The 25,780-nt window shown below is 44.9% G+C and overlaps 1 protein-coding gene across 1 annotated transcript in view; it reads left to right on the top strand.

The window, feature by feature from the left end:
* Window positions 1-25,780, top strand: part of cecr2 (CECR2 histone acetyl-lysine reader) — a gene marked incomplete at both ends in the record, with an annotated part of 113,478 nt that overhangs the window by 74,592 nt on the left and 13,106 nt on the right. Inside the window, 7 exons of the mRNA XM_080737023.1 lie at window positions 5,667-5,759; window positions 10,037-10,187; window positions 15,220-15,352; window positions 17,418-17,455; window positions 18,504-18,595; window positions 19,360-19,486; window positions 24,281-24,666. Of these exons, the coding sequence (XP_080593149.1) occupies window positions 5,667-5,759; window positions 10,037-10,187; window positions 15,220-15,352; window positions 17,418-17,455; window positions 18,504-18,595; window positions 19,360-19,486; window positions 24,281-24,666 (1,020 nt within the window). The remainder of the gene's footprint in view (window positions 1-5,666; window positions 5,760-10,036; window positions 10,188-15,219; window positions 15,353-17,417; window positions 17,456-18,503; window positions 18,596-19,359; window positions 19,487-24,280; window positions 24,667-25,780) is intronic.

Below are 25,780 nucleotides of genomic sequence, written 5' to 3'. Positions count from 1 at the left end.
GGATATTGTGAGGAGAAAAGATTGTTGCGACCGTCAGGTCGCAGTTAACATCAAAACCTCCACCGGCTGTCAGTCCGTCCGTCCGTCTGTCCGTCACGTCACACTTTTGCCCTACTCATATCTCCGTCACCGTTGCCCCTATCCATGCCAAACTTTGCACACACACTCCTTGGCTGTCAAACCCCTCATTTCTCACATGGCCCTCTTCTAGCGCCACCATGAGGCCGATTCTTGCAAAACACATTTTTGGACACTGCTCCTACACATTTTGCCCTAAAATCACGCAAATCTGTACACTGTATGCCTACACTCATATCAGCAACATGGACCTGTCCCATATAACGCCACCATCAGGCAGATTTTTTCGAACACATTTTTGGACACTGCTCCTACAGATTTTGCCCTAAAATCACGCAAAGCGGTACACAGTATGTCTACAGTCATGTCATCAACATGGATCTGTCCCATTTAGCACCACCATCAGGCCGATTTTTACATGCGACCTGGCGGTCGCTTATCTCCTGATTAGGGTGTCTTATTGTTTTTTTATGGTTAAAAAACTGACTTTAAAGCGCCATTCCCACTGGGCACGATAACTATAAAGATAACTATACAGTAACTGTATCTTCTTTAACGATTGCGTTTTTTTGGACACTTGACATAAAAAACTCATTTAGAACTGTCTTGTTTATAGTTATCATTAACAATCAGGTCGAGGTTAGGTTTAGGATTAGGATATTTAGAAGTCAGGGGTCTAATTTAGAGTTATGCCTGATTTATAGTTAATTGCGAGCCGGTGCCGTGCACCGAAAAGAGCAGATCTGCCGTCTAGTGAGCTTGTAAATCTGTGATTTCCAGCTCTAGGGTTAGAGTAAAAAACAAAGAAAAAAATAATCCCACACAAACAAAACATTCATAGAAGCACACCTGCAATGTCGATGTCCTCACGCGTATAGTATACAAACGTGCGTGCGTGCGTGTGTGCGTGCGTGCGTGCGCGCATGCATCGTGGGGGTTTAAATGGCTGCGGGTAATGTAGGAAGGAGCATTGAAGCCCCAGGATGCACTTTGCGGTGAGACTAGCCAGAGATGGACGGACGGACGGACAGGGTGGATGGAGGGGGGAGTGTAGGATTGAGAGGTGTAGAATGGTACAGTTGCTCATTCAGCACTTTGTCTCTAACAGCCCATGAGCGCTCTTCTCTCTCTCTCTATCTCTCTATCTCTCTCCAGTGGTGTAAAGTAACTAAGTACACTTACTTTACTTTTGAGGTATGTGTGCTTTACTTGAGTATTTCCAGTTTTCAGTACTTTTACCTCTACTCCTCGGATCCAAATATTGTACTGTTACTCCACTACATTTGTTTGAAAACTTTAGTTACTAGTTACTTTGCAGGTATAAATTATAATATTACAAAACATACATAAACCACATAAGCCCTATTTTATACCTAAGATGCGACGCGTTGTGAGCTTGTAGATCTGCTATTTTCAAAGTACTTTTACTTTTTATTCTTTAAGTACTTTTTGTTGACAATACTTTCATACTTTTATTCAAGTACATTTTGAATTCCGGACTTTCACTTGTAACAGAGTATTTCTATATTGCAGTATTGATGCTTTTACTTAAGTAAAATATGTGAGTACTTTTTCCACCACTGTCTCTCTCTGTATCTTTCTGTCTCTCCCCTCCACCCCCTCATCTGCTTTGCACTTTCTTGTACCTCTTCCTTCCTTTTCTCCTTCCCCCGTGAATGCATTTCAAAAGACGCTTCGCGTTCCTTTAGCTACGGTGATGTTGCTCTCTAGTACAACAAACGTGCAACAAACGTGCAACATGAGTGGGAGGTGCGAACGGCGGTGCTTCTTGCGGAGATATTATGGCTCCTTTTCTTGGCTCGAACGGGACCTTGAAAAACGAATAATTGGGGACATATAATTTTTTTTATTCGATGGTGGTTGTTCAACATTGGTTCTCAAAGTGCGGAACGGGGGACCCACAGAGGTCCTTACGGGGGGCCAGCAGCAAAGTTAGTTAATATGACATCCTGTTTATACTTCCGATATTCAAGCACACAACACGTGAGCTTGTTGATCGGCTGTTTTCTATGTGGAATGACATAGAGTATCGTCGTTGTCGGGTGGAAACCTTGTATCTCCAAGTTTCAAATGTGTACATTCTTTCGCAAAGTAAAGCCCTGCTTCATCGTACAAGGCCGTCGCACAAAAGTAGTGAAAACAGCAGATCTACAAGCACACAATGTAGATCGGCTGTTTTCACTATAGTTTAAATCATTTTTAAAATGATAAATGCAAAACGAACGGTTTTTCACCTGACAACGACGATATAATGACTTGTGGGGGTTGACACTAATCTCCTTGGGCAATTGCAGATCATGTTCTACTTAACCAAAGATCATGTCCACTTGCCCGGAAGATTCAAATTGGGGGGGCAGGGTGGGCACACAAGCTTCAGGTGTGCGAATGTGGTGAGGTGTGTAAGTTATTGTACAAGTGAGGCTCTCCTCACGTCTGCTAGTTTACACTTTAATCTTTAGAGCGCCGCTGAACTTTGGTAGAACTCAGGGCTGTATAGTGTAGTTGTAGTGTGTGAGGACGTTCACTGTTCACTGTTTACTGTATGGAAAGACAAAGAAGGTTGCTTACCAATCCCAAAAAACAACACAAATCAGCCAGTTCGGCCAACCATAAAGTAAACTCCACTTGCCTGATTCTTTTTTATTTTTATTTTTTCTTACCTGCCATGGGCTATCGGGCAACCATTAGTGTCAACCCCTGACTTGTAATCACAGCGATATGGTCCTTTTTAAGACACCATATCTTTCCTCTCGTGCTAATCATTACATGTGATTAGAGTCACATGTAACAGTATGAAACAGAGCTGCTACCTTTAAATGCATTTTGGGAAAAAATAATGCTGGGAAAAAATAATGCTGGGAGGGTCATTCGGGGGATGGGAGAGCAGAGCCTCATCATCCTCATACCACACTGATCTTGCACAGGACTCCCCAGGGCCTCTGCTCGCATTTTAAACGTCATTCCCATTCGCTGGAAATGCCTGAAAAGAAATGTAATGGTATATTTTGACGCGCTGTGGGAACGTGAACCGCGTTTGACTGACGGCATCGATTACCTGCACCGTTATCCCGGCACTTCAGTGTGAATGTAAAGTGTACACTATCCCAGCGGTCTCATGCCTTAGGTTTTCTTTTGGAGACTTCATGCCTTTATTGTGATGGTACCGGCGGGAGAGAGTCGCGGTGTGACTAGGGATGGTACGGTATGAAAATTTCATATCACGATTATTGTGACAAAAGAAATCGTGATTTACGATATTATCGCGATAATCAGAATCCATTATCGTTGGGCGGAACATTTGCCAAAAAATAGCAAAGATGTAGTGAAAACAGCTGATCTACAAGCACTTTAAGTCATTTTTAACGGTTTTGGACATACTGTACAAGGTTTCCACCCGACAACGACAATATGTTTATATTACAACTAGATGTAATGCCTACAATTCCTAGTGCTTGTCAGTTCATATATAATTATTTTGGAGGGTCACGTCCTGAAAGTTTTGCGAAGCTTTGCGTTAGAATATCTCTAGCTGGCTCTCTCATATTTTTCGAGGCGCTTCTCCTTTCTAATCTCCCCGGTGGTGCAATGAGCTTTGCATCCAGTTGCATCAGAGCATTTGTCACGAACACAAGATAAACTGTCACTAACTCTGTGTGTGTGTGTGTGTGTGTGTGTGTGTGTGTGTGTGTGGGGTAGGGCATTAACGAAAAAGTCAACTTCATTACACAAGTCGACTCCCACCAGAGAAAGTCAAAGTTGAAAAGAAATAAAATATACTTTTTATTGTGAAAATAGCAGATCTACATGCTGTGAGCATGTAGATCGTCTATTTTCACAAGTCGTTAATGCCCTAGTGCATGTGTGTTTTTTTTTTTTTATATAATTTTTATCCCACGATTTTGCAACCCATTTTCACCCAGTGCCAATTGCCTATGTAATCCTGGGCTCTGCTCTCCCTCTGCCGTGCCTGGGGAGACAACGGACTGACCTCATGCTTCCTTCAATGCATGGGTAGTCCAAGTTGTTTCTTTTCACCTGACAGGGGGGATTTCCCTGGGATGGACGTAGCACGTGGAAGGAACATGTTATTCCAACCAGTTCCTTTCCGCTCCATCAAGCGCCCCAGCTGGCCAGGGGGAGGCATTATTGAGACCAGGATTACTGCATGTTTTTGTGAGGGTATCAACCCTAGGAGACACGGGGAGAACATACAAACTCCACACAGAAAGGCCCTATCGCCGACCCCACCTAGGGTGTGGGCACTGATGACGCGGAGGGAGAAACTAGTGCGTGTGTGTTATTAGTATTGTGAACTTGTGACTTTACAAGTAACCAGTGGTGCAAAGTGACCAATCTACAACGTTGTGAGCTTATAGGTCGCCGTTTGCAAACGATTTAGCAGAAACAATGTAATCATTATGCAGAATGATATTTTTGGCCTTTATTGATAGATTTACAGTAGGCTGACAGACAGGAGATGGGTAGAGAAATGGGTGGGACGCATCGTCGGTGATCATCGGGATCGTCGTCATCAGGATTACCAGTCTTGGTGCCCAGACGGCTACGCCTGCTTTCCGGGCCTACTATAAAATATCTGCAAAATTCTGAATCAGGCATTTTTACTTGTAACAGAGTATTTCCATATTGTGGAATTGCTATGTACAGTATACTTATACATACTTATACAATTCACCCTTTGTCAAGTCCCGCCCGTTGTCCTTCCCCTCTTCACACCCATTGGTTGTTGTGTCTTGGTGGGACACTCGGTGGGACACTCCATCCACTACCATTGTAATTCAGTTGCTTCGTATTGTTATTCTGTGTGTTCAATTCTAATTTCAAACTTGGTTTCAGTCAAATGGTGCTGCTCAGTGACAGTATAGTGACACAGCATGTTTTTAAATGTTTTTATTTCTCCAAAAATAATGTTTTAGCAAATTCAGCATAAAAAAGGCGGAACCAGGGCGGGACAAGGCAGATAGAGCCTGTTGGTTGGTCAGTCAGGGACCAACCAGAAGGCTAACAAAGGGTGAAGGGGTGGTTGTATTTTGTCTCCCTGCTCTTCTATTGAGACAGGGGTCTTCAACGTTTTCAGGCCAAGGACCCCTTAGCTGAGAGAGATGAAGCAGGGACCCCCACAACCTTTTCATAGATTACACATAGTTTAATCGTTTGACAGCACAATCACCAGTGTATTTTGGATTCATGTCAAATTGTGTTTTCAGATATTTAACCACTTGAACCGTCAATACTTAAATAATGATAAATAAACTTGACCTTGACCTCACTCTGTACTCTTCTCTACACCAAACCTCTTTGCCGAAAATAGCCGATCTACTAGATCTGTTATTTTTGGCTAAAGTTCTCAACATATGGACACTAAGGTTCAAGTGATTGATATAAAAAAGGAGAAAAAAAGGTTTCTATCAGACAAAGATTTGGAGGACCCCCCTGTAGTGACTCTGAGGACCCCCTAGGGGTCCCGGACAACCTGTTGAAGACCCTTGCACTACTGCATGTAAGGCTGACCAAAGCGCTGACCGTTTCAACGTATTGTATTTGTGCAGGAGAAGGAGCAGAAGCAGAGGCTGCTGGACCCCACGGCGTCGCTCCGCTCCTCCCACTGGCTCTCAGAGAAACACCTCAACCAGGACGACCAGGTGAGTGTGTTTTGTACTGCAGTGGTTCTCAATCTTTTCAGGCCACGACCCCCAAAACCCCCAGACGAGCACTAAGAGTTGAGGCATTACATTTGGTATAACACGGTTCTATTGTGAAAACTTTCACAATTTCCGCCTCTAATATTTGACAATTTGGCCAATGTTTAAAGGAGTAGTTCACCCCCAAAATGACTTTTTTTTTCTATTGATTACTCACATCATGGAGACTTGAGTTCAACATTATTTTTTTGGAGCTGTGTGGAACAGAGCTCCCCATAGGTAGCAATGTGTGTCCTCACAAGTGAGAACTGTCCGGTTGAGTTTGACTGTCCCGTTGAGTTTGAACAGGATCTGCGCATGCGCAGCAGTTACACAACATTTCGGTACCTATCGAATTGATTCCCCTCCGCCCGGATGCATGGTGAATGACGTGCGCACAGCATGCGCGACCGCACGCCACACACACACACACACACACACACACACACACACACACACACACACACACAGCGGCGGCGGGGCCCCGCCGACCAAAAAGGCCCCCCACCGCCCCCTCCTCAGCAGAAAAGAACTACTGCTGCATGGTTAATCGTTTTCAAACCGAAATCGCGATGCGAAATCCCGCGATTAGCGAATCGCAAAGGCCACGGTTTCTCATAATTGACTAAGGAATGATCAAATCAAACTGTGGTGACTTTCTTTGCTTCCGAGCATCCACACCGCTGAAAGTGAAAGTGAATTTGGCACAGTGGCCACTGTGCAGGACTCTGCCAGTGCGTGGGAACTAGGGGTGCTGCAGGTGTTCCAGCACCCCATGGGGAAGTTTTCTTTTTTTTATTTAAATAAGAAAAGAACAAATCAAACATAGCAAAAATACGTTGCCTGTTGTTGTCATTTTTAATTTATTCATTTATATATGTTACAGTATGTTTGGGTAACTCAGTACGTTCATTGTAAGAGCGCTTGTTTTGTCGTTCACCACACACCAATCACCACCAGATGGCGACGACAGCCATTCACTAGTGAAGGCGCTGACGTCACTCGTTTGCGACTCTCTTTCTTTATTTACTAGCCTAGCTCGGCAGTGTTTAGCCATTAGCTTAGCCATTAGCCATTAGCTCCATTGTAGTCACTTGGACAGGGCGTTTATCGTGGGCTTGCCCAGGCCTTACGGCCTGGGCATAAATATAACGATTGCATTCACCACGGCTTCGTAACTCGCGCGGCGCTCCGCCGGCCGCGCGGGCCAATATATATATATTTCCATTATAAAATGGATTAAAAAATGGTAAAAAATATTAGGCCTATTATTTTTTCGCGGGCGCGAGCGGGCCCCCATGGGCCCAGAAACGGCTCTGCACACACACACACACACACACACACACACACACACACACACACACACACACACACACACACACACACACACACACAGCTCCACTTCGAACCGAGGTTTGATTTTTGTTTTTTGTCGCATTCCTAAGACAAAAAATGTATTACAATAAATATACCCCCATTGATTCCGGATGGGGACCCAAATTCGGATCCCCATCCCCAGAGTTACTACAGGGGGTCCTCCAAATCTTTGAGTGATAGAAAAAATAAATCTTCTTTTTTATATTAGCCACTTGAACCCTAGTGTCCATATTCGAGAACTCTAGCCAAAAATAGCAGATCTACAAGCTCACAACGCCTCGCGCTGCGAGGCGTTGCGAGCTTGTAGATCGGCTATTTTCGGCAAAGAGCTGTGGTGTAGAAGGGGAAAAGAGCAGACTAAATACGGAGTGAAAGGTCAAGTTAATTAAGTATTGACGGTTCAAGTGGTTAAATATCTGAAAAGACAAATTGACATGAATCCAAAATACACTGATGATTGTGCTGTCAAACAATGAAACTATATGGAATCTATGATAAGGTTGTGGGGGTCCCTGCTTAATCTCTCTCTCAACTAAGGGGTCCTTGGCCTGAAAATGTTGAAGACCCCTGAAGTAGGGCATTCATTTACAAAAAAAGAAAAGAAAAGGTTTTCCGCCCCCAGAGCACTAACATAATGACACATGCGTTTGTTTGTTTTTTTCACCCAGAGATCAGCTCTTACAATACTTTTGTACTGGCACTGCATCTTTAAAGTTCCTCTATTTTTTCAAGCTGTTGACATGCTTGAGCAAGGTCTGAAATTAACACCAGCCAAGTGCCAAATGCGGTTAGATTTTTATTGCTGTGTAAGTTTAGGAGGCCACCCAACGCTTTAGCGGGCGCCTTTCTTCTCTCCCCGCAACAAATTATCAGCATTAATTGGTTCAGTGCTTAAGAAAATATCAGTCTTGGTAGCACATAGCACACAAGCAGGCTGACAGACAGTGGTGTAAAGCAGGGGTTCTCAACCTGTGGGTCGGGACCCCCAGGGGGATCCCCAAATTATTTTGGGGGGTCCCCAGATGATTAACTTAATGTGAAACATTGTTTTCTCACTCTACAGTAAACAAACCAACATAAAGTTTAAGTGTATGGAGGCTATCTACACATTTCTAAAGTGACAATTTAAGGACTTTTTAATACTTCTAAAATGACAAATTAAACATTGGCTAAATTGTCAATTACTTCTAAAATGACAAATTAAACATTGGCTAAATTGTCAATTATTAGAGGCAGAAATTGTGAAAATAGTAGATCTACATGCTCACAACGCCTCGAGTTGCGAGGCGTTGTGAGCATGTAGATCTGCTATTTTCACATCAGAACCATGGTATACAAAATGTAATGTCTCTCTTAGTGCTTATGATTATTTTGGGGGTAGTGGTGGCCTGAAAAGGTTGAGAACCCCTGGTGTATAAGTAACCATGGACATTTACTCAAGTTCTGTACTAGTAGAGTACAATTTTGAGGTATTTTTACTTGAGTACTGGAGTATTTACGGTGCATTTACTTCTAAGCTGTTCTGAAATGTTGATATCCTCACCTTACTTGAACCATTATTTTAAGTTTTAACTATAAAAAAGAAAATAGCAGATATACAAGCTCACAGCGCGGCACCGAGTGTCACGCTGCGAGCTTGTAGATCTGCTATTTTCGAAAAATCATGAACATTTGTGCAAGTCTTTGAATATTTTTGACTTAATTCTATAGCTAGTAAGACCTCGCCCTAAAGGGCCAATTCTTGGCCATCTGGCCAGTGATGTATATCGGACCAGTTACGTGGTGTGAGGTTGTAGATTGGATATTTGCACCCTTTTTGAATGAAATGAAAACACTTTCTTTTTTTTAAAACTTTTCACCTAGAATGACATGCCCAAAACCCATAGCACCACAGTGTCAGGCGTTATGCACAGAGATACGTGGACAAGATGTGCCGGTTTTCATAGCATACTTACGACCTACGGTCGCAATAAATGTCTCCTAAATCCTAAAAGGTTTCTGAAAAACCTATGTTTCTATGTCTTGTGTGTTCTGTGTTTGGCCACGGACCCCATCGCAAATTATTTAGTTCCAGGGACCCCCCAGAAGCAAAATTTACATTACAAATGTTTGCTTTAAAAATACATATATTCAAAGATTTGCACACGTCCTCACAACTTTTCAAAATGCTCGCAGCCGTGAGCTGTGAGCTTGTAGATCTGCTATTTTTCAATAGCTAAAGTATAAGAGGAAAGAGGCCGCACAGCTCTTCAGCCGCGATGCAGATACTTTAATTTGAACCAACGTTTTGACTGTAGCAGTCTTTCTCAGAGTTTAATAGCTAAAGTATAAACTAATTACAGGTCTTAATGGCAGGCATGTGCACGCATAGACATCAAAGGGGGCTTGAGCCCCTGCCCTTTTATGTGTCTGTAAAAGGTGCCCTCTTCAGACCATGAATGCAGCTTTCACTATGGTGAAAGAAATGCAAATGCCCTCTTTCCATGCCATACCTGAGGGCAACTTTCAAGAGAATTGCCTTGTCCAATCTCTCCTGAACTTGAATGCAGCATCTTATGTTGAAAGAATTGCCCTCTCTGTGTAGAAATCCATGCCGTTACGCCACATCTCCAGTATTCAATTGATTATACTTAGTTCAGTGTGGTATCAAGCTCCGAAAATAGCCGACCTCCAAGCTCACAATGTGTCTCGCTGCGACGCGTTGTGAGCTTGGAGGTCGGCTATTTTCGATAGTTTCACCAAAAGGCCCTTTTAGAAATTTCAGCCCCTGCCTCTCTAACATTCTCTGCACGTCCCTGCTTAATGGGTTAAACCTGTGCTTGTGTGTGTGCGCGCGTGTGTGTGTGTGTGTGTGCGTGCAGGACACCCTGAAGGCCATGGCGGAGGTGGACAGGAAGAAGGATGAGGATCTGGACAGACAGGTGCTTCTGGCCGAGCAGCGGAGAGAGGAGGAGCGCCTCCTACAGGAGGACCGAGAGAGAGAGGAGATGGAGAGGATCAAAGCTGTGGAGGGTGAGAGAGGGCTGCTCCCATTGGGTGGGAGGGTGAGGGAGGGCTGCTCCCATTGGGTGGGAGGGTGAGGGAGGGCTGCTCCCATTGGGTGGGAGGGTGAGGGAGAGCTGCTCCCATTGGGTGGGAGGGTGAGAGAGAGCTGCTCCCATTGGGTGGAGGGTGAGAGAGAGCTGCTCCCATTGGGTGGAGGGTGAGAGAGAGCTGTTCCCATTGGGTGGAGGGTGAGAGAGGGCTGTTCCCATTGGGTGGGAGGGTGAGAGAGGGCTGCTCCCATTGGGTGGAGGGTGAGAGAGGGCTGCTCCCATTGGGTGGGAGGGTGAGGGAGGGCTGCTCCCATTGGGTGGAGGGTGAGAGAGGGCTGCTCCCATTGGGTGGGAGGGTGAGAGAGGGCTGTTCCCATTGGGTGGGAGGGTGAGGGAGGGCTGCTCCCATTGGGTGGGAGGGTGAGGGAGAGCTGCTCCCATTGGGTGGAGGGTGAGGGAGAGCTGCTCCCATTGGGTGGAGGGTGAGGGAGAGCTGCTCCCATTGGGTGGGAGGGTGAGGGACAGCTGCTCCCATTGGGTGGAGGGTGAGAGAGAACTGAGACATTATGAATTCCACCAACGTTACGGGATAGACCCGCCTTACCTGTGTCTGATTGGCTCCCTGGCAGGCATTAGATTTAGCCATAGTTATATTGAGGTTAGGTTTAGGCATAGTTTTACTTAGGTTAGAGTTAGGGGAAGGTTTAGGCATAGTCTTAACCCTTTAAGTGCCTATCCCGAACATGTTCGGGATATTCGGGATCAAAAACAATTTTTTATTTGCTATTTTACTTACCCCGAGCTGCTTGGAGCAACGTGGGTGGTCCCGGCTCGCCCAGCGCTCACCAACGAGAGACGCTAGATGCTCCGACGATTTATTCCATTGAAAATGGTTTAAAATAAAGTTTAGACCCCCCCCAATGTTCACCGAATGTTCATTGTAGGCGGCGCAACGTATTCCAGGGTGCCTATCCCGAACATGTCCGGGATATTTAATAAAATGAATTATTTTATCGGAGGCCTCAACGAAGCCCCGGTCTAGACGTCCATCCTTGGCCGGGACTTAGACTCGGCCATCCACGGGCCGTATTCGCGCCGCCCACTCCAATAATAGATCACATCTTTAGACAGGATTTTCTCCGGATTGTGTCCCCAGACCCAAAGAGAAAGTTTTTTGCGGCTGAAATAGCTTTAGATCGGGCTTCTAAATGGGTTAGCATTTCGGCTACGTGTCAGCTAGCTTCCTCCTCTCGACACCCATAGCATTGACTGGAGTGAAAACACAAGCCAGTTGGGAGAGGGTCGACGAAAGCTATAAAGAAGGTCTATGGAGAAATTTCTGGCACTCTAGCACCCCTTGTGGCCGGATGGCACTGTATGAGTTAACACCCAAGGGGCCAAACTCGTTCAGTAACGAGATAAGGCCACTGGAGGTCGCTGTGCCAGCAGCGTGCAGCTGCGCGCATGTTGTGTTGTCTGTGAAAGACCCTGGTCCATACGTCATACCGTGGCTCGCAGAAAAACAAAATGGATGGTCTAGGCTGCATTGACTTCCATTCTAGGCTGAAACATAAAAACAGCTTTATCTATGAATAAGGTGCAAAGAACGCCAGGGAGCTAGGGTAACTAGGGTAACTAGGAGTTGGGGTTGGGTGTAGGCATAGTTTTATTAAGGTTAGGGTTAGATTTAGGCATACTGTAGTCTTATTGAGGTTAGGGTTAGGTTTGGACATAGTTTTACTGGGGTTAGGTTTAGGCTTAGTTTTATTGAGGTTAGGGTTAGGTTTAGGCATAGCAAAAGTTGAGAACTGTCAGTCGCACCGACTACTGGCCAATCACGACGGGTCTCCCTAGAAAAGAACGCGTGAGAGAGAGAGAGAGCTGCTCCCACTGGTTGGATGGGAGCATTAGCACTGGGTCAGGAGGACCCATGTCTGGGTCGCAAACCCATTTTTATGGGTCAATATCAACATCGGGTCAAATTTGCTTTTACACATTTGCTTCCTACATTTTGTTATAAATTATTATTCCTTAAAAAAAAAATATATATATATATATATATATATATACAGGTATTATGAATAAATAATTATAAAAAAAACTAAAGAAAAAACAACCCATTTCAGCTATTTACACTAGTTTGGGACCCAGGAGAACATTTAAAATTTCTCGAGCTCAAAAGTTTAGGAACCGCGGCATTGATGGACAGATGAACGGATGAGCACATGCATGGATGGATGGATGGATGGATGGATGGATGGATGAGTGGATGGATGGATGGATGGATCGATGAGTGGATGGAAGGATGGATGAGTGGAGGGATGGATGGATGAGTGGATGGAAGGATGGATGAATGCGAGTACAAACCAAGGCTTGCGCGGTTTGCCATCACTGGGGGGTCGTCCGTCGGCGCAACAAGCGCGCAAACGTTATCAGTCCCTGCATTCCTTTTATAGCTGAAATCAAAGTGCGGGGGGAGAGGAAAAAAAGGCTCAAAACACCCGTTTCATCTCCTTTCATCAGCCGTGGGCCTGTCAGCGGCAGGTGATGGGCGGTGGGTGGGGGGAGCGTAGCCTCCGCACCTCTTTCTCTCAAGGGCAGAGCTGATTCTGAAGGGCGGCGACCCGCACCGCACACAACTCTCTCCCCAAACTCTTCCCCTTGCTTTGGTCTCTTCTTCTTTTTTCTTTTACCCGCCGGAGGACGGGAACAAAAAGGGAAAGAGAGAAGAGAGAAGAGAGAAAAGGAATCTGCAGCGGCATAGAAGCGCTCAGCAAGCTAGTGATTTATGTATCGCACACGAGGCCTGCGAGAGGGAATGTTCAGGGCCTTTAATCACAGTATCCTCCCCCCAGGGGTGTCACTCCAGATTCTGGGCCCAGGGGTACAAGGATTCACTGCAGGGGCCCCCCCATGAATGTTCTTCATAGGGGAAGGGGGTTTAACCCATTTAGACTGGGAACGCCTTATTACACATTATTTTGTGCTTTAACTATTGAAAAATAGCAGATATACAAGCTCACAGCGCGGCACCGAGTGTCGCACCAGATTCTGGGCCCTGGGTACTAGGATTCACTGCGGGCCCCCCATGAATGTTCTTCATAGGGGGAGGGGGTTTAATCCATTTAGACTGGGAACTCATTATTACACATTATTTTGTGCTTTAACTATTGAAAAATAGTTTGTATATAGCTTGTATATCTGCTTTTTTTTCTTTTTTTTTTGTGAACATTTGTGCAAGAATCCTATGTTTCTATGTCAGTGGTGCTCAAACCTTTTCATGTGAGGGACCCCCAAAATGATATGTATTTGGCCATGGACCCTCATCTCAAAACATTTAGTTCCATGGACCCCTCAGAAGCAAAATTTGAGTTACAAACGTTCGCTTGAAAAACACATATTCAAAGATTTGCACACATTTTCACAACTTTTCAAAAAATTGCAGATCTACAAGTATATCTGCAATTTTTCAACAGCTAAAGCATAAAATAATCAAGGCCCGTCCACCTTGGGCCCCGGTTACTCAGTCCCACTTCCCCCCCCTTGTGACGCCCCTGATCCACCCCCACCTCTCTCTCTCTCTCTCTCTCTCTCTCTCTCTCTCTCTCTCTCTCTCTCTCTCTCTTCCTCTTCTCTCCCCTCCCTCTGATGTCATCTGTCAGGTGCTAATGAACCGCTGATTGTGCTTCAGTGGTGGAGCCTCATTAATGTATTATAGATGAACAGCAGGACTCGGGCCTACGCTGCTCTCTGGGTTGGATTGCATCTGTGGAATCTTCCCCGAAACATCTTTAATGTGCACAGCGGGAGGTTGGCAGCCCTATCTGCCTTTCATGTTGAAAGACAAGGCAGCTAGCGTATATATCGTCATTGTCGGATGGAAACCTTGTATGTCCAAAACCGTTCGTTTCGTATTTATCATCTAAATAAAATGGGCTAAACTAGTGAAAACAGCCGATCTGCGAGGCATTGTGTGCTTGTAGATCGGCTGTTTTCACTTGTTTCGTGCGACGGTCTTGTATGATGAAGCGGAGCGTTGCTTTACCAAAAAACGTACACGTTTGAAATGTGGAGATACCAGGTTTCTGCCCGACAATGACGATATATAGTGTGTGTGTGTGTGTGTGTGTGTGTGTGTGTGTGTGTGTGTGTGTGTGTGTGTGTGTGTGTGTGTGTGTGTGTGTGTGTGTGTGTGTGTGTGTGTGTGTGTGTGTGTGTGTGTGTGTGTGTGTGTGTGTGTGTGTGTGTGTGTGTGTGTGTGTGTGTGTGTGAGTGAGAGAGTGTAAAATATAGATACACTCTCCCTCTCTCTCTCTCTCTCTGTTCTGGTGCTTTTTGATCAGCTGTCCCAGAGTAAACATGGCTGAATCGTTTGTCTTTCCCAGTGCTCTGAGACCGTGTGGTTTCCCTCGCTGAAGGCCTGGTTATCTGTTGACTCTTAAACTTAAGGACCGGTTATGCCTCCCTCCCGCGTCTGCGTAGCCGCGAGGGTTCACTTCTAGGGTCTGCCGCGATGTACATTTTGACTGCAGCGCTTCCCAGAATAACGGCTAAGAAAACACTTGTTACAGTCGCGTTCCGCTCGCTAAAAGCCCCAGGACAAAAGTCCACTCGTCCTCGACAATTTGCCCTCCAGGCCCCCAAATTGTGGAATAAACTCCCTGTCGCACTTAGAACAACAGACTCACTCCCTAGCTTCCGCCGTGGACTGAAGACTCACCTTTTCAGACTCCACCTAAACCCATAGCACTACTGAAACACTCAATGACTACATGAAGCTAGTTAGGATTTTTTTTTTGATTTTCAGAAACTTTTTTACTGATTATTGTTTTTCTAGATTGATATTCATATGCATTTGTTATATTGTCGTTGCTGTTCTGACATATTATCTTGTTTATTATAGTGATGTGTTATCTGCTTATTGTAAGTCGCTTTGGATTAAAAGCGTCTGCTAAATGCCTAAACTGTAAACTGGTTAGTTAAACTGTGTGTCTCATGTCTCCCCTCAGAGCGAGCCAAGAGGAGGAAGCAACGGGAGGAGAGGGCCAGGCTCCTGTCTCAGGGGAAAGACCTTCCTCCTGAGCTGCTCAACCTGGAGCCCCACTCCCCCATCCGCAGCAGAGCACGCAAGACCAAGCAGTTGTAAGAAAACCCTCCACGTTATCATAATGAAACAATGACCAAGCAGTTGTAAGAAAACCCTCCATGTTATCATAATGAAACAATGACCAAGCAGTTGTAAGAAAATCCTCCCAAGTTATCACAATGAACCTAGTTGTCATCAAGACCAAGTAGTTGTAAGAAAACCCTCCACGTTATCACAATGAACCTCGTTGTCACAATGTCACATCAACAGGTTTACAGGTGTAAAATAAGTGGGTGGAGTATTTTGTTTAAGCAGCATTATTTGTAGTGCTTAGGAAGGAAGGGAGGAGGGAGGGAGGGGGCTGGGCCACAGGGCCACAGGGTAGTGGTCCAGGCACCTGGGCTGGTAATCCGGCCTGGCAGCGTGTCGCGGGTTCGAGACCCGTTCCCGAAGACCTTGGCCGCGTGTCACCCCTGCGACCACAGTTTTCCCGGTGAACCTGAGCGCAACGGTGGGGGCGTGGGAGTGTAGGGAACACACACCACTGACTATTGCAGATGATGGAGACGTTATACAGCTTTATGAAATGAGAGGCACTCTTGCCAATTTCGTAAGAGACTCGTCGCCAATTGCAAGATATTTAAAAGTTATTTGGGGCCATGATGATAACCCCTTCTTCCCACTGCTAGACTAAGGATTAATATTGTTTGTGTTATTGTTTACAACCACAATTATTCACGTGTGGAAAGATCGCGGTTCCACTATGTTTTCCATTTAATGATTTCCTTTATCCTCATCTAATCTTGCGCTAATGCACGCAGCTGTTTTCACCAGGTTTTAAGGCCTAGTAGGCTTTTCAGAAGTTAATTTAATGTTTTCTATTTAATGATTCCCTTTATCGTCATCTTGCGCTAATGCACGCAACTGTTTTCTCCAGGTTTTAAGGTCTTATTTTAGTTGTTTCTCATAAGCTCGCGACCCTCCTTGCCCATCAGGCCCCCACCGTTGCACTCAGGTTCACCGGGAAAACTGCGGTCGCGTCACCCCCCCCATCTCTCTCCCCATTTCCTGTCAACCTACTGTATACCTATCAATAAAGGACTATCAATAAAGGCAGAAAAATCTAAAGTATCCTTGCTCTCAAGCAGAAACCTCTATATTCAAACTTCTAGTGTTTTTTCGTGAATTAATGCCCCACGTGATCATACTACAGCCTCAAGCAAAAGTATCCAAAATCAGATCCACAAGCTCGAAACGCAGCGCGACAAGTTTTGAGCTTGTCGTTCAGCTATTTTGGCCATTCCCCCCCCCCCCCCCCCCCCCCCCACCCCGACAGAGACGATATGTACATTTACACATATGCAGAAGCATACAGAAGTAGCAGGTATGTACACGAGGCATAAGGTGCGGGTTAGAAAAGAGATGGCAGCAGGTGCAGTACATGAGGTGCAGCACCGGTACCAGACGTACAATGTGTTAGTGATAAACTGTAGTCTGCATGAGGTAAAAATATAAATGAATAAAGAAACGTAGGTCCATATAGGAGTGTAGTATGTGTAAGGCAGGGGTGTCCAAAGTGCGGCCCGGGGGCCAAATGCGGCCCGGTGACAAGTTTTATACGGCCTGCAGCTTCATTCCTAAATTGTACTATAAACGTCCCGTCAGCACTGACAATTAATCGTTTGTTGTATTGTTTACCTTGCACGTCTGGTTACATTTGGTAATGTGAGTTATTTGTGTTTTGTTCAGAGCATGATATTGTAGTTGCGATGCATATATATCGTTGTTGTCGGGTGAAAACCTTGTATGTCCAAAACCGTTCGTTTTGCATTTATCATTTTAAAAATGATTCAAACCTCGTATCTCTTGCAAGTTTCAAATGTGTACGTCTTTTGGTAAAGCAAAGCCCTGCTTCATCATACAAGACTGTGTGCGAGGCGTTGTGTGCTTGTAGATCTGCTGTTTTCACTACTTTTGTGCGACGGCCTTGTATGACGAAGCAGGGCTTTACTTTACGAAAAAACATACAAATTTGAAACTTGGAGATACGAGATTTCTGCCCGACAGTGACGATATACTTTTGGTGGTGATGATGATGATTTGTGGTGTTTTTGTTTTCAGCTATGAAATCGATGACGACTACACTGCTTTGTACAAAGGTAAGGCTGCTCCTCAGCTACATTTCACCCATGTTCAACCATATCTTCATACAATTTGGTCCTCATCTTCATACAATTCAATACCAATACAATTCATACCTCACTAATAATGTCCATTATAAGACGGTGGCATTTCTGTCCCAGAGGTGGGCCTTGAACTGTTCTGAAACTTTCCTCCAATGACGACATAGTCTTCCTAGAAAGTTAGCATGCTGAAATAGAAGCCATTGTAAAGAGTTTGAGAAAAAAAAAGAAATAATAATCCACTGATGATGTCACTGGTATGCACTTGGAAGCCTCGAAATATTGTTTTTAATTAAAAAAATCGAAGTACCGGTATATCGAAATGAAAACAGCTAAAATCGAATCGTATCGTTTGAATTTGTATCGCATCGAAACGGCAGTGCAAACAATCGATTGTATCGATACTACCCATTGTATTTAGCATTTTTAAGAAGAAAAATTTAAAAGGAAGGGTTTAATTACTTTTCCTTTCCATATAGCTACACTGGTCTATCGATAAATGTGTGTAATCTCTGTGTTCATGTCAAGGTGCAGGTTTGTCCATACGTGTTCAAATATTGTGTCCATGTATTTGCTAGATAATCACTGTGTTTACTTAATTATATCCATAATAATACATAAAAACCTGCACTATCCACAGATTCCACACTTTTCACACAGATTTAATTTCTTTGCTAAATAGTTACTTTATCAATTTTAAATCATTGAATCGTATCGTATCGCCATGAATGAACCAATATTGTCCATGTATCGTATCGTCAACCATGTATCGTGATATGTATCGAATCGCTATTAAAATGTATCGTTACACCCCTATAATGTTGCCATCTTATAAAGCATTAGTTGAGGGTTGATTATATGAAGATATGGGTGAAGTGCATCTTTAAGGCTGACATTCAACCAGCATTTCTGTGGAGTAATTCGGTCCTAGCAGTGAATAGTGTGTGAACCTGTGTTCATCACACTCTGCAGTGCTAGTTGCTACCTGTGGTCCAAATCAAGTTCTCTCTCTCTGTCTTTCCAGTGCTAGAGACCCTGAAAGCCCACAAGGACGCCTGGCCCTTCCTGGAGCCTGTGGATGAGTCTTATGCCCCCAAATACAACGAGATCATTCAGGTGGGTAGGCATCTTCATGAAGAGAGTGAGACTATTTACTCCACAGTACAACAGTGAATTTCTCATTCATTTACCCCATAGACGTTTCGCTCACCGGCGGCCGCAGCAGCGTCTGTTTAACTGGTAACCATGGTAACCAGTTAAACTTGTGTCTGGACGAGATAAGGGGCCGTGGCACAATTAAACATTTAAATTGTTAATCGCAATTATTTGAGTGACAATTAATCGTCATGTAAAATGTCATGATCGTGACAGCCCTACATATTTGATATAGCCTGTTTCTGGAGAAAATTTAGTCAATTCTGCAGAAAAAAGGGGGAAAAAACTACACTTCCCAGACACTTGAAATCACTGTTACTACTTTATAGTGTATTATAATCACAGTTATAATCCATTATAGTGTATTATAATAATAGTTTTAATACAATATAATCAAGGGTATTTGTTTCTTACCGATAGCGGTACTTTTTGTGTAATGGAAAATGTAGATATTTTTAATGTGTTGTAGTGTTGTGTAGAGGGGTGCTAAACTTGTAGTCGAAAAGGGGCTTTTGTGGTCCCATTTGTACATTCTCAGAGATATGGGGGTCCTTGAAATTAAATGAAATTGAAACCTTTCAGGATCCACTGCTCTATTGCGTTGCACTGTATGCGAGCAGGCGACTTCTTTTCACTGTTGTTTAGTTGTCCACTAGTAAATCATTGTCCGGTATGACAGTGGTAGGTGGACGTGCGTTCATTCATCATGCCTCTCCTCCTTGCAGACCCCCATGGACCTGTCCACCATTGAGAAGAAGCTGAACGACGGGGGTTACGTCGCCAAGGAGGAGTTTGTCGCAGACGTGAAGCTCATGTTTGAAAACTGCGTCCAGTACAACGGAGAGGACAGTGGTAAATAAATGACGCGCGCACGCATGCACGCACGCACGCACGCACGCATGCATGCCCGCGCGCACACACACACACACACACACTTCACGTCTATTAACCCTTTAAGACATGGAACGCAAATTTGTGTCATTCTAGATTTGAACCACTTTAACCATTCGTTTATGCCGTGCTGTGAGCTTGTAGATCTGCTATTTTTGAGTCTTTGAATATCTTTGACCCGATTCTATAAATGTCTTCTAAATCCTTCTTCTAAATCAGTGGTTCTCAAACTTCATGTCAAGGACCCCCACGATTATTTGGCCGTGGACCCCCCCTCTCAAAACATTTTGTTCCAGGGACCCCCCCAGAAGCAGAGATTTGAGTTTCAAAAGTTTGCTTTGAAAAATATGTACAGGTATTCAAAGATTTGCAAAAACAATAAAAAAATAAAATAAAAATCTACGAGCTCGAAGCAGCTGTGAGCTTGTATATCTGCTATGTTTTCAATAGTTAAAGCACAAAAGATTTCCAGGTAACCCTCTATACTTAAACCTGACCTGAATTGGCTCTGTACTTGGACCTGCTTTTGTCCCCGTCCACACAAAATAGCCGTTCTACAGGCTCACGGTGCGAGTGCGGCGCGACACGTTGAACCAAAAACGCTTCCCCATTCAGAATAGGGGACGCTAGGGTTCGAGTATTTAAGATCTGACAAAAAAAAACCACAAAGATGCATATGGATTTAATGCATGACAGCCAGAGATCAAAATCAATTTCAGTTGAAGTACCGTACATGTGTCTGTGAGACTGGAGTGTGCATGAGTGTGGGGTTTTGGGGAGGGGGGATGTGGGGAAAGAAAGCGAGAGAGAGAGAGAGAGAGAGAGAGGGAGAGGGAGAGAGGGAGAGAAAGAGCAGTGGCGTCAGTTCAGAAAAAGCTAAGATATGGCAACATGACTGGTGTCTTGCACGCGCGCAAAGGAGCGCGTGCAAGACACCAGTCAAGTGTTGTTCAAGTGTAGCTAAACTTGGCATGTTAGTAAACGTGCCACAATTAACAATAATGCATTGCACCTGTGCAGCTGACCTGCGGAACCTGGGAATATACCATCTTGTCAAGATGGGGAGAATAAAAGTGTGGAGAATATAATTATAATACCATATTGTTAAATTTTGCATTTGTAGTTATTTTACTGTAATTTAACAACATAATAACCAGCACAGATAGACAAAGAGACATTCATGGATTTATGTTTAAAAGTAACTTTTATTTCCCCCCCCCTGGACCCAGGGTATGGCAGCTGCATACCCCTGCCATACCCAATTGACGCCCCTTAGAAAGAGAGAGAGAGCATTAGAAGAAAAAGAGGGCCGGACCCGGTGCTGTGCTGGGGCCGGGGCCGGCGCTGACAGTGATTAATGGGGAGTGATTGAGCTGTGTGCTCCATTGCTCAGGGGGCTCCGGGGCCCAGCAAAGGCCCTGCAGTGCCAGGGAGACATTCCAGGCCCCTAAGCCCCCCTGTCTGGAGCCATCCATCCCACTGAATGCACTCCCCAGGGATGGATGGATGGAGGGGAGGAGGGAGGGAGGGAGAGAGAGAGAGAGAGAGAGAGAGAGGGGTGGGGTTGACCATGGATGAAGGGAGAGGGGGGGAGGGGCTGAAGGAGTTGGTTGGAAGAGCGAGGGGAGGGGTGGGGCTGGAGGGGGTCAACCTGTACCCTTTGACCTGGTCAGCTGTGCAGCCATTATTTGCCTGAGAACAGAGGCTTGAGTGTGTGTCTTTAAGGCAGGGGTTCTCAACCTGTGGGTCGAAACCCCTGAGGGGGTCCCCAAATTATTTTGGGGGGGTCCCCAGATGATTAGCTTAATGTGCAACATTGTTTCCCCACTCAACAGTAAACAAACCAACATAAAGTTTTAAGTGTATAGAGGGTATCTGCACATTTCTAAAGTGACAATTTAAAGGTGATACACCATGCATTTAAAAAGTATTTATGTCATATTGTTTATGTCCCAAAAAAACGTTTTTCAAAAGGTTTGAGGCTAAATTACCACTCCTGAATAGAGAGCCTCTCTAATTTTTGAATGGCTCTGAGCATTTTCAGCTGCAGTACCATCTTTTGGCCTGAACTGCGCCAAAAAAGATTTTTCTTCAAAAACGTCCGTCGCTGACGTCAGCGACGGCAGCAAATCTGGACAGCCTGTTTTGAGAACCCGTGGGATGCTTTTAACCTCCGCCTTCCCAAAACCAGAGAAAGACACAACGGTCAGAAATGGGACTTTGTGAGTATAGAAGGTGCTAGTGGGACCCCAAAAAAAGGTTTTAGGAAAAGTGAAATTTCATGGTGCATCACCTTTAAGGATTTTTTTATACCTCTAAAATGACAAATTAAACATTGTCCAAATTGTCAAATATTAGAGGCAGAAATTGTGAAAATAGTTGTGAGCATGTAGATCTGCTATTTTCGCAATAGAACCATGTTATACAAAACGTAATGCCTCAAGTCTTAGTGCTCGTCAGGGTGGGGGGGTCCCCAGTTAAAATAGGATTATTTTGGGGGAGGTTGAGAACCACTGACTGTAAGGGTCCATGGCACGCAGATTGGACTCTGTGGTGTGCGTGTGTGTGTGTGTGTGTGTGTGTGTGTGTGTGTGTGTGTGTGTGTGTGTGTGTGTGTGTGTGTGTGTGTGTGTGTGTGTGTGTGTGTGTGTGTGTGTGTGTGTGTGTGTGTGTGTGTGTGTGTGTGTGTGTGTGTGTGTGTGTGTGTGTGTGTGTGTGTTTGAATGCGTTTGATGTTTATTTGTGCACACAAGAATGCGTTTGGGAGTGGTGTGTGATATTTTGGAAAGTGTGTAAGTGTGTGTGTGTGTGTTTCTGAACTTATGAACTTGTCCTTAAAGGACCGTACTGAGAGTCAGCCATGTTTAGCCCATTGACTGCTTAGTGTTTCTAGGACTGGGCAATATATCCATATTGGATTTTGGATAACGTAATATTGTGATATGACATAACATATCGGTCTTACCCTGGTATTAATAATCACTTAAAGGAGCAATTCACCCTTTTCTTAATCTAACTGTCTTACTTACGAATACCTATTATAAGAATGAATGTCATTGGTGGGCTGTGGACAGTTGCCGAAACATGTCTACCAATTACATCATCGATGGGGATTTCTAGCCAATAGAAATTGCAGCCTTTCTCTTCCTGGAAATGGAGTATGATGTAATAGAAGCCATCTTCACTACTAATTGACAGGCCAGCTCCTGGTGTTGTTTAAGCATGTCATTGATAGACTCTCACACCACTGCTTCTACAGATTCCTCCTTTCACACATACATCGCTACACATACATCGCTGCATTTAATGCTATGACGCGAATTACATCATAGTACGTCCATTATAAACCTTCCGGCCGAAACACAGACTTACAAATAGTTCCACGGTGCAGTGTACTTATGAGTGTAGTAGGTCTACTGTGTCCCCTGGTGGCAGGGACAGTGTAGTGCAGACATTATGATCTTTCCCAGTACGGGACAGTAGATTATCTTTCCAAATTCCCAGTACTTTTCCACTGTCTCCAACACAACCAAAACAGCAGCACCTGATTTAAAACCTAAACCCTTATGTTGATCAAATATAGAGCAGTCCTGCCTGAGCGCCCGGAGGGCGCGAAGTCCTAGGAATGGAGCGGCCGCGCAGCGGCCGAAAATTTCTAGTTGCACTAATTTAAATGAATAAATATGACCAAACCTGCCCACCAATGATGTCATTATTAGGCAGGTTTGCGAACTGTCCACAGCCCTCCTCTGAGACACAGATTAGTAGGGCATTCACAGAATATTTGAATATTTGGATTTCAAAATCACTATTCGACGTTGTTCACTGAGGTTGAGTATTCGCTTTTTTATTTCTTTTTTTTAATTTTCTTTCTCTCTTTTTTTTTAAATGAAATATTATTTCTTCATGGCTAGATAGGAAGTCATAAGAATGAGTTTTCAATGCCCCTGGTTGATGAATTGGTTAATGCTCTATACCAGTGTTTCTCAACCTTTTTTCTGCATGGGCACACTTTTCATATCCCAAGAATCCATGGGCACACCAACATAATACGGGGGTGTAAATATCGTCACTGTCGGGAAGAAACCTCGTATCTCCAAGTTTCATATGTGTACGTTTCTTTGCAAAGTAAAGCCCTGCTTCATCATACAAGGCTGTCGCACAACAATAGTGAAAACAGCAGATCTACAAGCACACAACGCCTCGCACCGCAAGGCGTTGTGTGCTTGTAGATCGGCTGTTTTCAAGGGGCACACTTGACCCTTCTCAGGGGCACACCAAAGGTCCCCAGGCACAGTGGTTGAGAAACACTGCTCTATACTGATGGCATGCGTCACGTTTTGTCTCCCAGAACTAATTACCAGTGGGAAAAACAGCGGCCAGCCGGCAAACTCCATGTCATGATGGAGGAAGAGCCAGCTAATGCAACTGTCACTACTAGACTGAGAATTGCTCATTTTTTTGGATGAAAATATATATTTTCCTGTAGAATATTCAACAATTCGAATACTTTGAGGTCGAATAATTCGAATACTAAAAATCACTATTTGTGAATGCCCTAGTAGACAGACATTATATTGAGCATTAGTGAGGAACGATTATGTTTATTGTGATCTACAAGCTCCCTTGTGTGGGCTATTTTGGCTTACAAACCTACAAGCTCTCAACACGTTTTGACTCATTGCAAGCTTGTAGATCGGCTATCGTCGGGTTTCATCTGGTTAAGATCTGATTCTGAACGCATTGTTTCCCCAGAATACACCATCATGGCGGAGTCCCTGGAGAGGTGTTTCAGCCGCGCGCTGGTCAAACACTTCCCCTCGGAGGACGGGGACACGGACGAGGAGTTCCACGTCAGTGGCGAGGACAAGGAGCGCAAGGAGAAGAAGCGCCACCGTGGCGGCACCAAGCACGCCGGGCCCGACGGCCTGATCAAGGCCACGGAGCAGGCGGCGCGCAAGCGCGGCTCCCAGGGGGGCAAGGGCAGCAACCTCCCCGCCGAGGAGGAGGGCAGCAAGCCTGCCCTGCCGCCCCCTCCCCCACACTGGGCCAACGGACCCCCCCACCCCCACGGCCTGCCCCCCAGCCAGCAACACCTCCACGGGGCAGACATGAGGGGCATGTACTACCCCGGACAGCAGGTACTTTCTTTGAGCTGATCCTCTAACCCAGGGGTTCTCAAACCTTTTTAGGCCGTGACCCACAAAATAAACATATTTGAACTGGGGACCCCCACCCTGACAAGCGCTTGGAATTGTAGGTATTACATTTAATGTGACTCGGTTCCACAGATAAATATTGTGAAAATAGCAGATCTACATGCTCATTGCGAGGCGTTGTGAGCATGTAGATCGGCTATTTTCACAATGTTCGCCTCTTGCTTACTTAATATTTGACAGTTTGGCCAGTTTGATATTAAAACGGTCTTGAAAGTCCTTAAATTGTCACTTTATGGGGGCACGGTGGCGCAGTCGGTAGTGCTGTCGCCTCACAGCTAGAAGGTCCTGGGTTCGATTCCCGCCGGGGGACACTGTGGGTGCTGGGGGCGTGTTCCCTCCTCCGCGTCATCAGTGCCCACACCCTAGGTGGGGTTGGCAAAAAGTACCTTTCTGTGTGGAGTTTGCATGTTCTCCCGTTCTCCTAGGGTAGATACCCTCACAAAAACATGCAGTAATCCTGGTCTCTATAAAGCCTCCCCCTGGCCAGCCGGGGCGCCTGATGGAGGGGAATGGAACTGGTTGGAATAACGTGTTCCTTCCACGCGCTACGTCCAACCGGGGAAACTCCCCCTGTCGGGTGATAAGAAGCGGCCTGCTCACTCCTCATGCATTGAAGGAAGCATGAGCTCAGTTCGGGCCCTCCCCAGGTTGGCAGAGGGAGAGTAGAGCCCAGGATCACAGCTTAGGCAATTGGCACCGGGTGAAAAAATGGGTTACAAAAATCGTGGGATAAAAATTAAAAAAAAAAAAAAAAAATTGTCACTTTATAAATGTACAGTTACCATTATACAGTGGTTCCTAATTATCATTTAGCTGGGGACCCCCTGGAACTCCCTCAAGGACCCCTGGGGGTCCACGGACCTCACTTTGAGAACCACTGCTCTAACTGCTGCACTTGCATAATTATTCATTCATAACCGCTGTCTCTTACATGGGGAAACAAAATACATCTGTAATTGTTAAGTTTCCCTCTGGGGAATAAGGGTCGAATTACTGTCAAGTAGCCTATATTATATAATGCAAGGAATATTCAGCA

The sequence above is a fragment of the Nannobrachium achirus genome, assembly GCF_963921795.1.
Source record: "Nannobrachium achirus genome assembly, chromosome: 11".
Classification (NCBI taxonomy): Eukaryota; Metazoa; Chordata; class Actinopteri; order Myctophiformes; family Myctophidae; genus Nannobrachium; species Nannobrachium achirus.
Note: the sequence above shows the minus strand (reverse complement) of the source record. Positions and strands in the feature narration are given on the sequence as shown.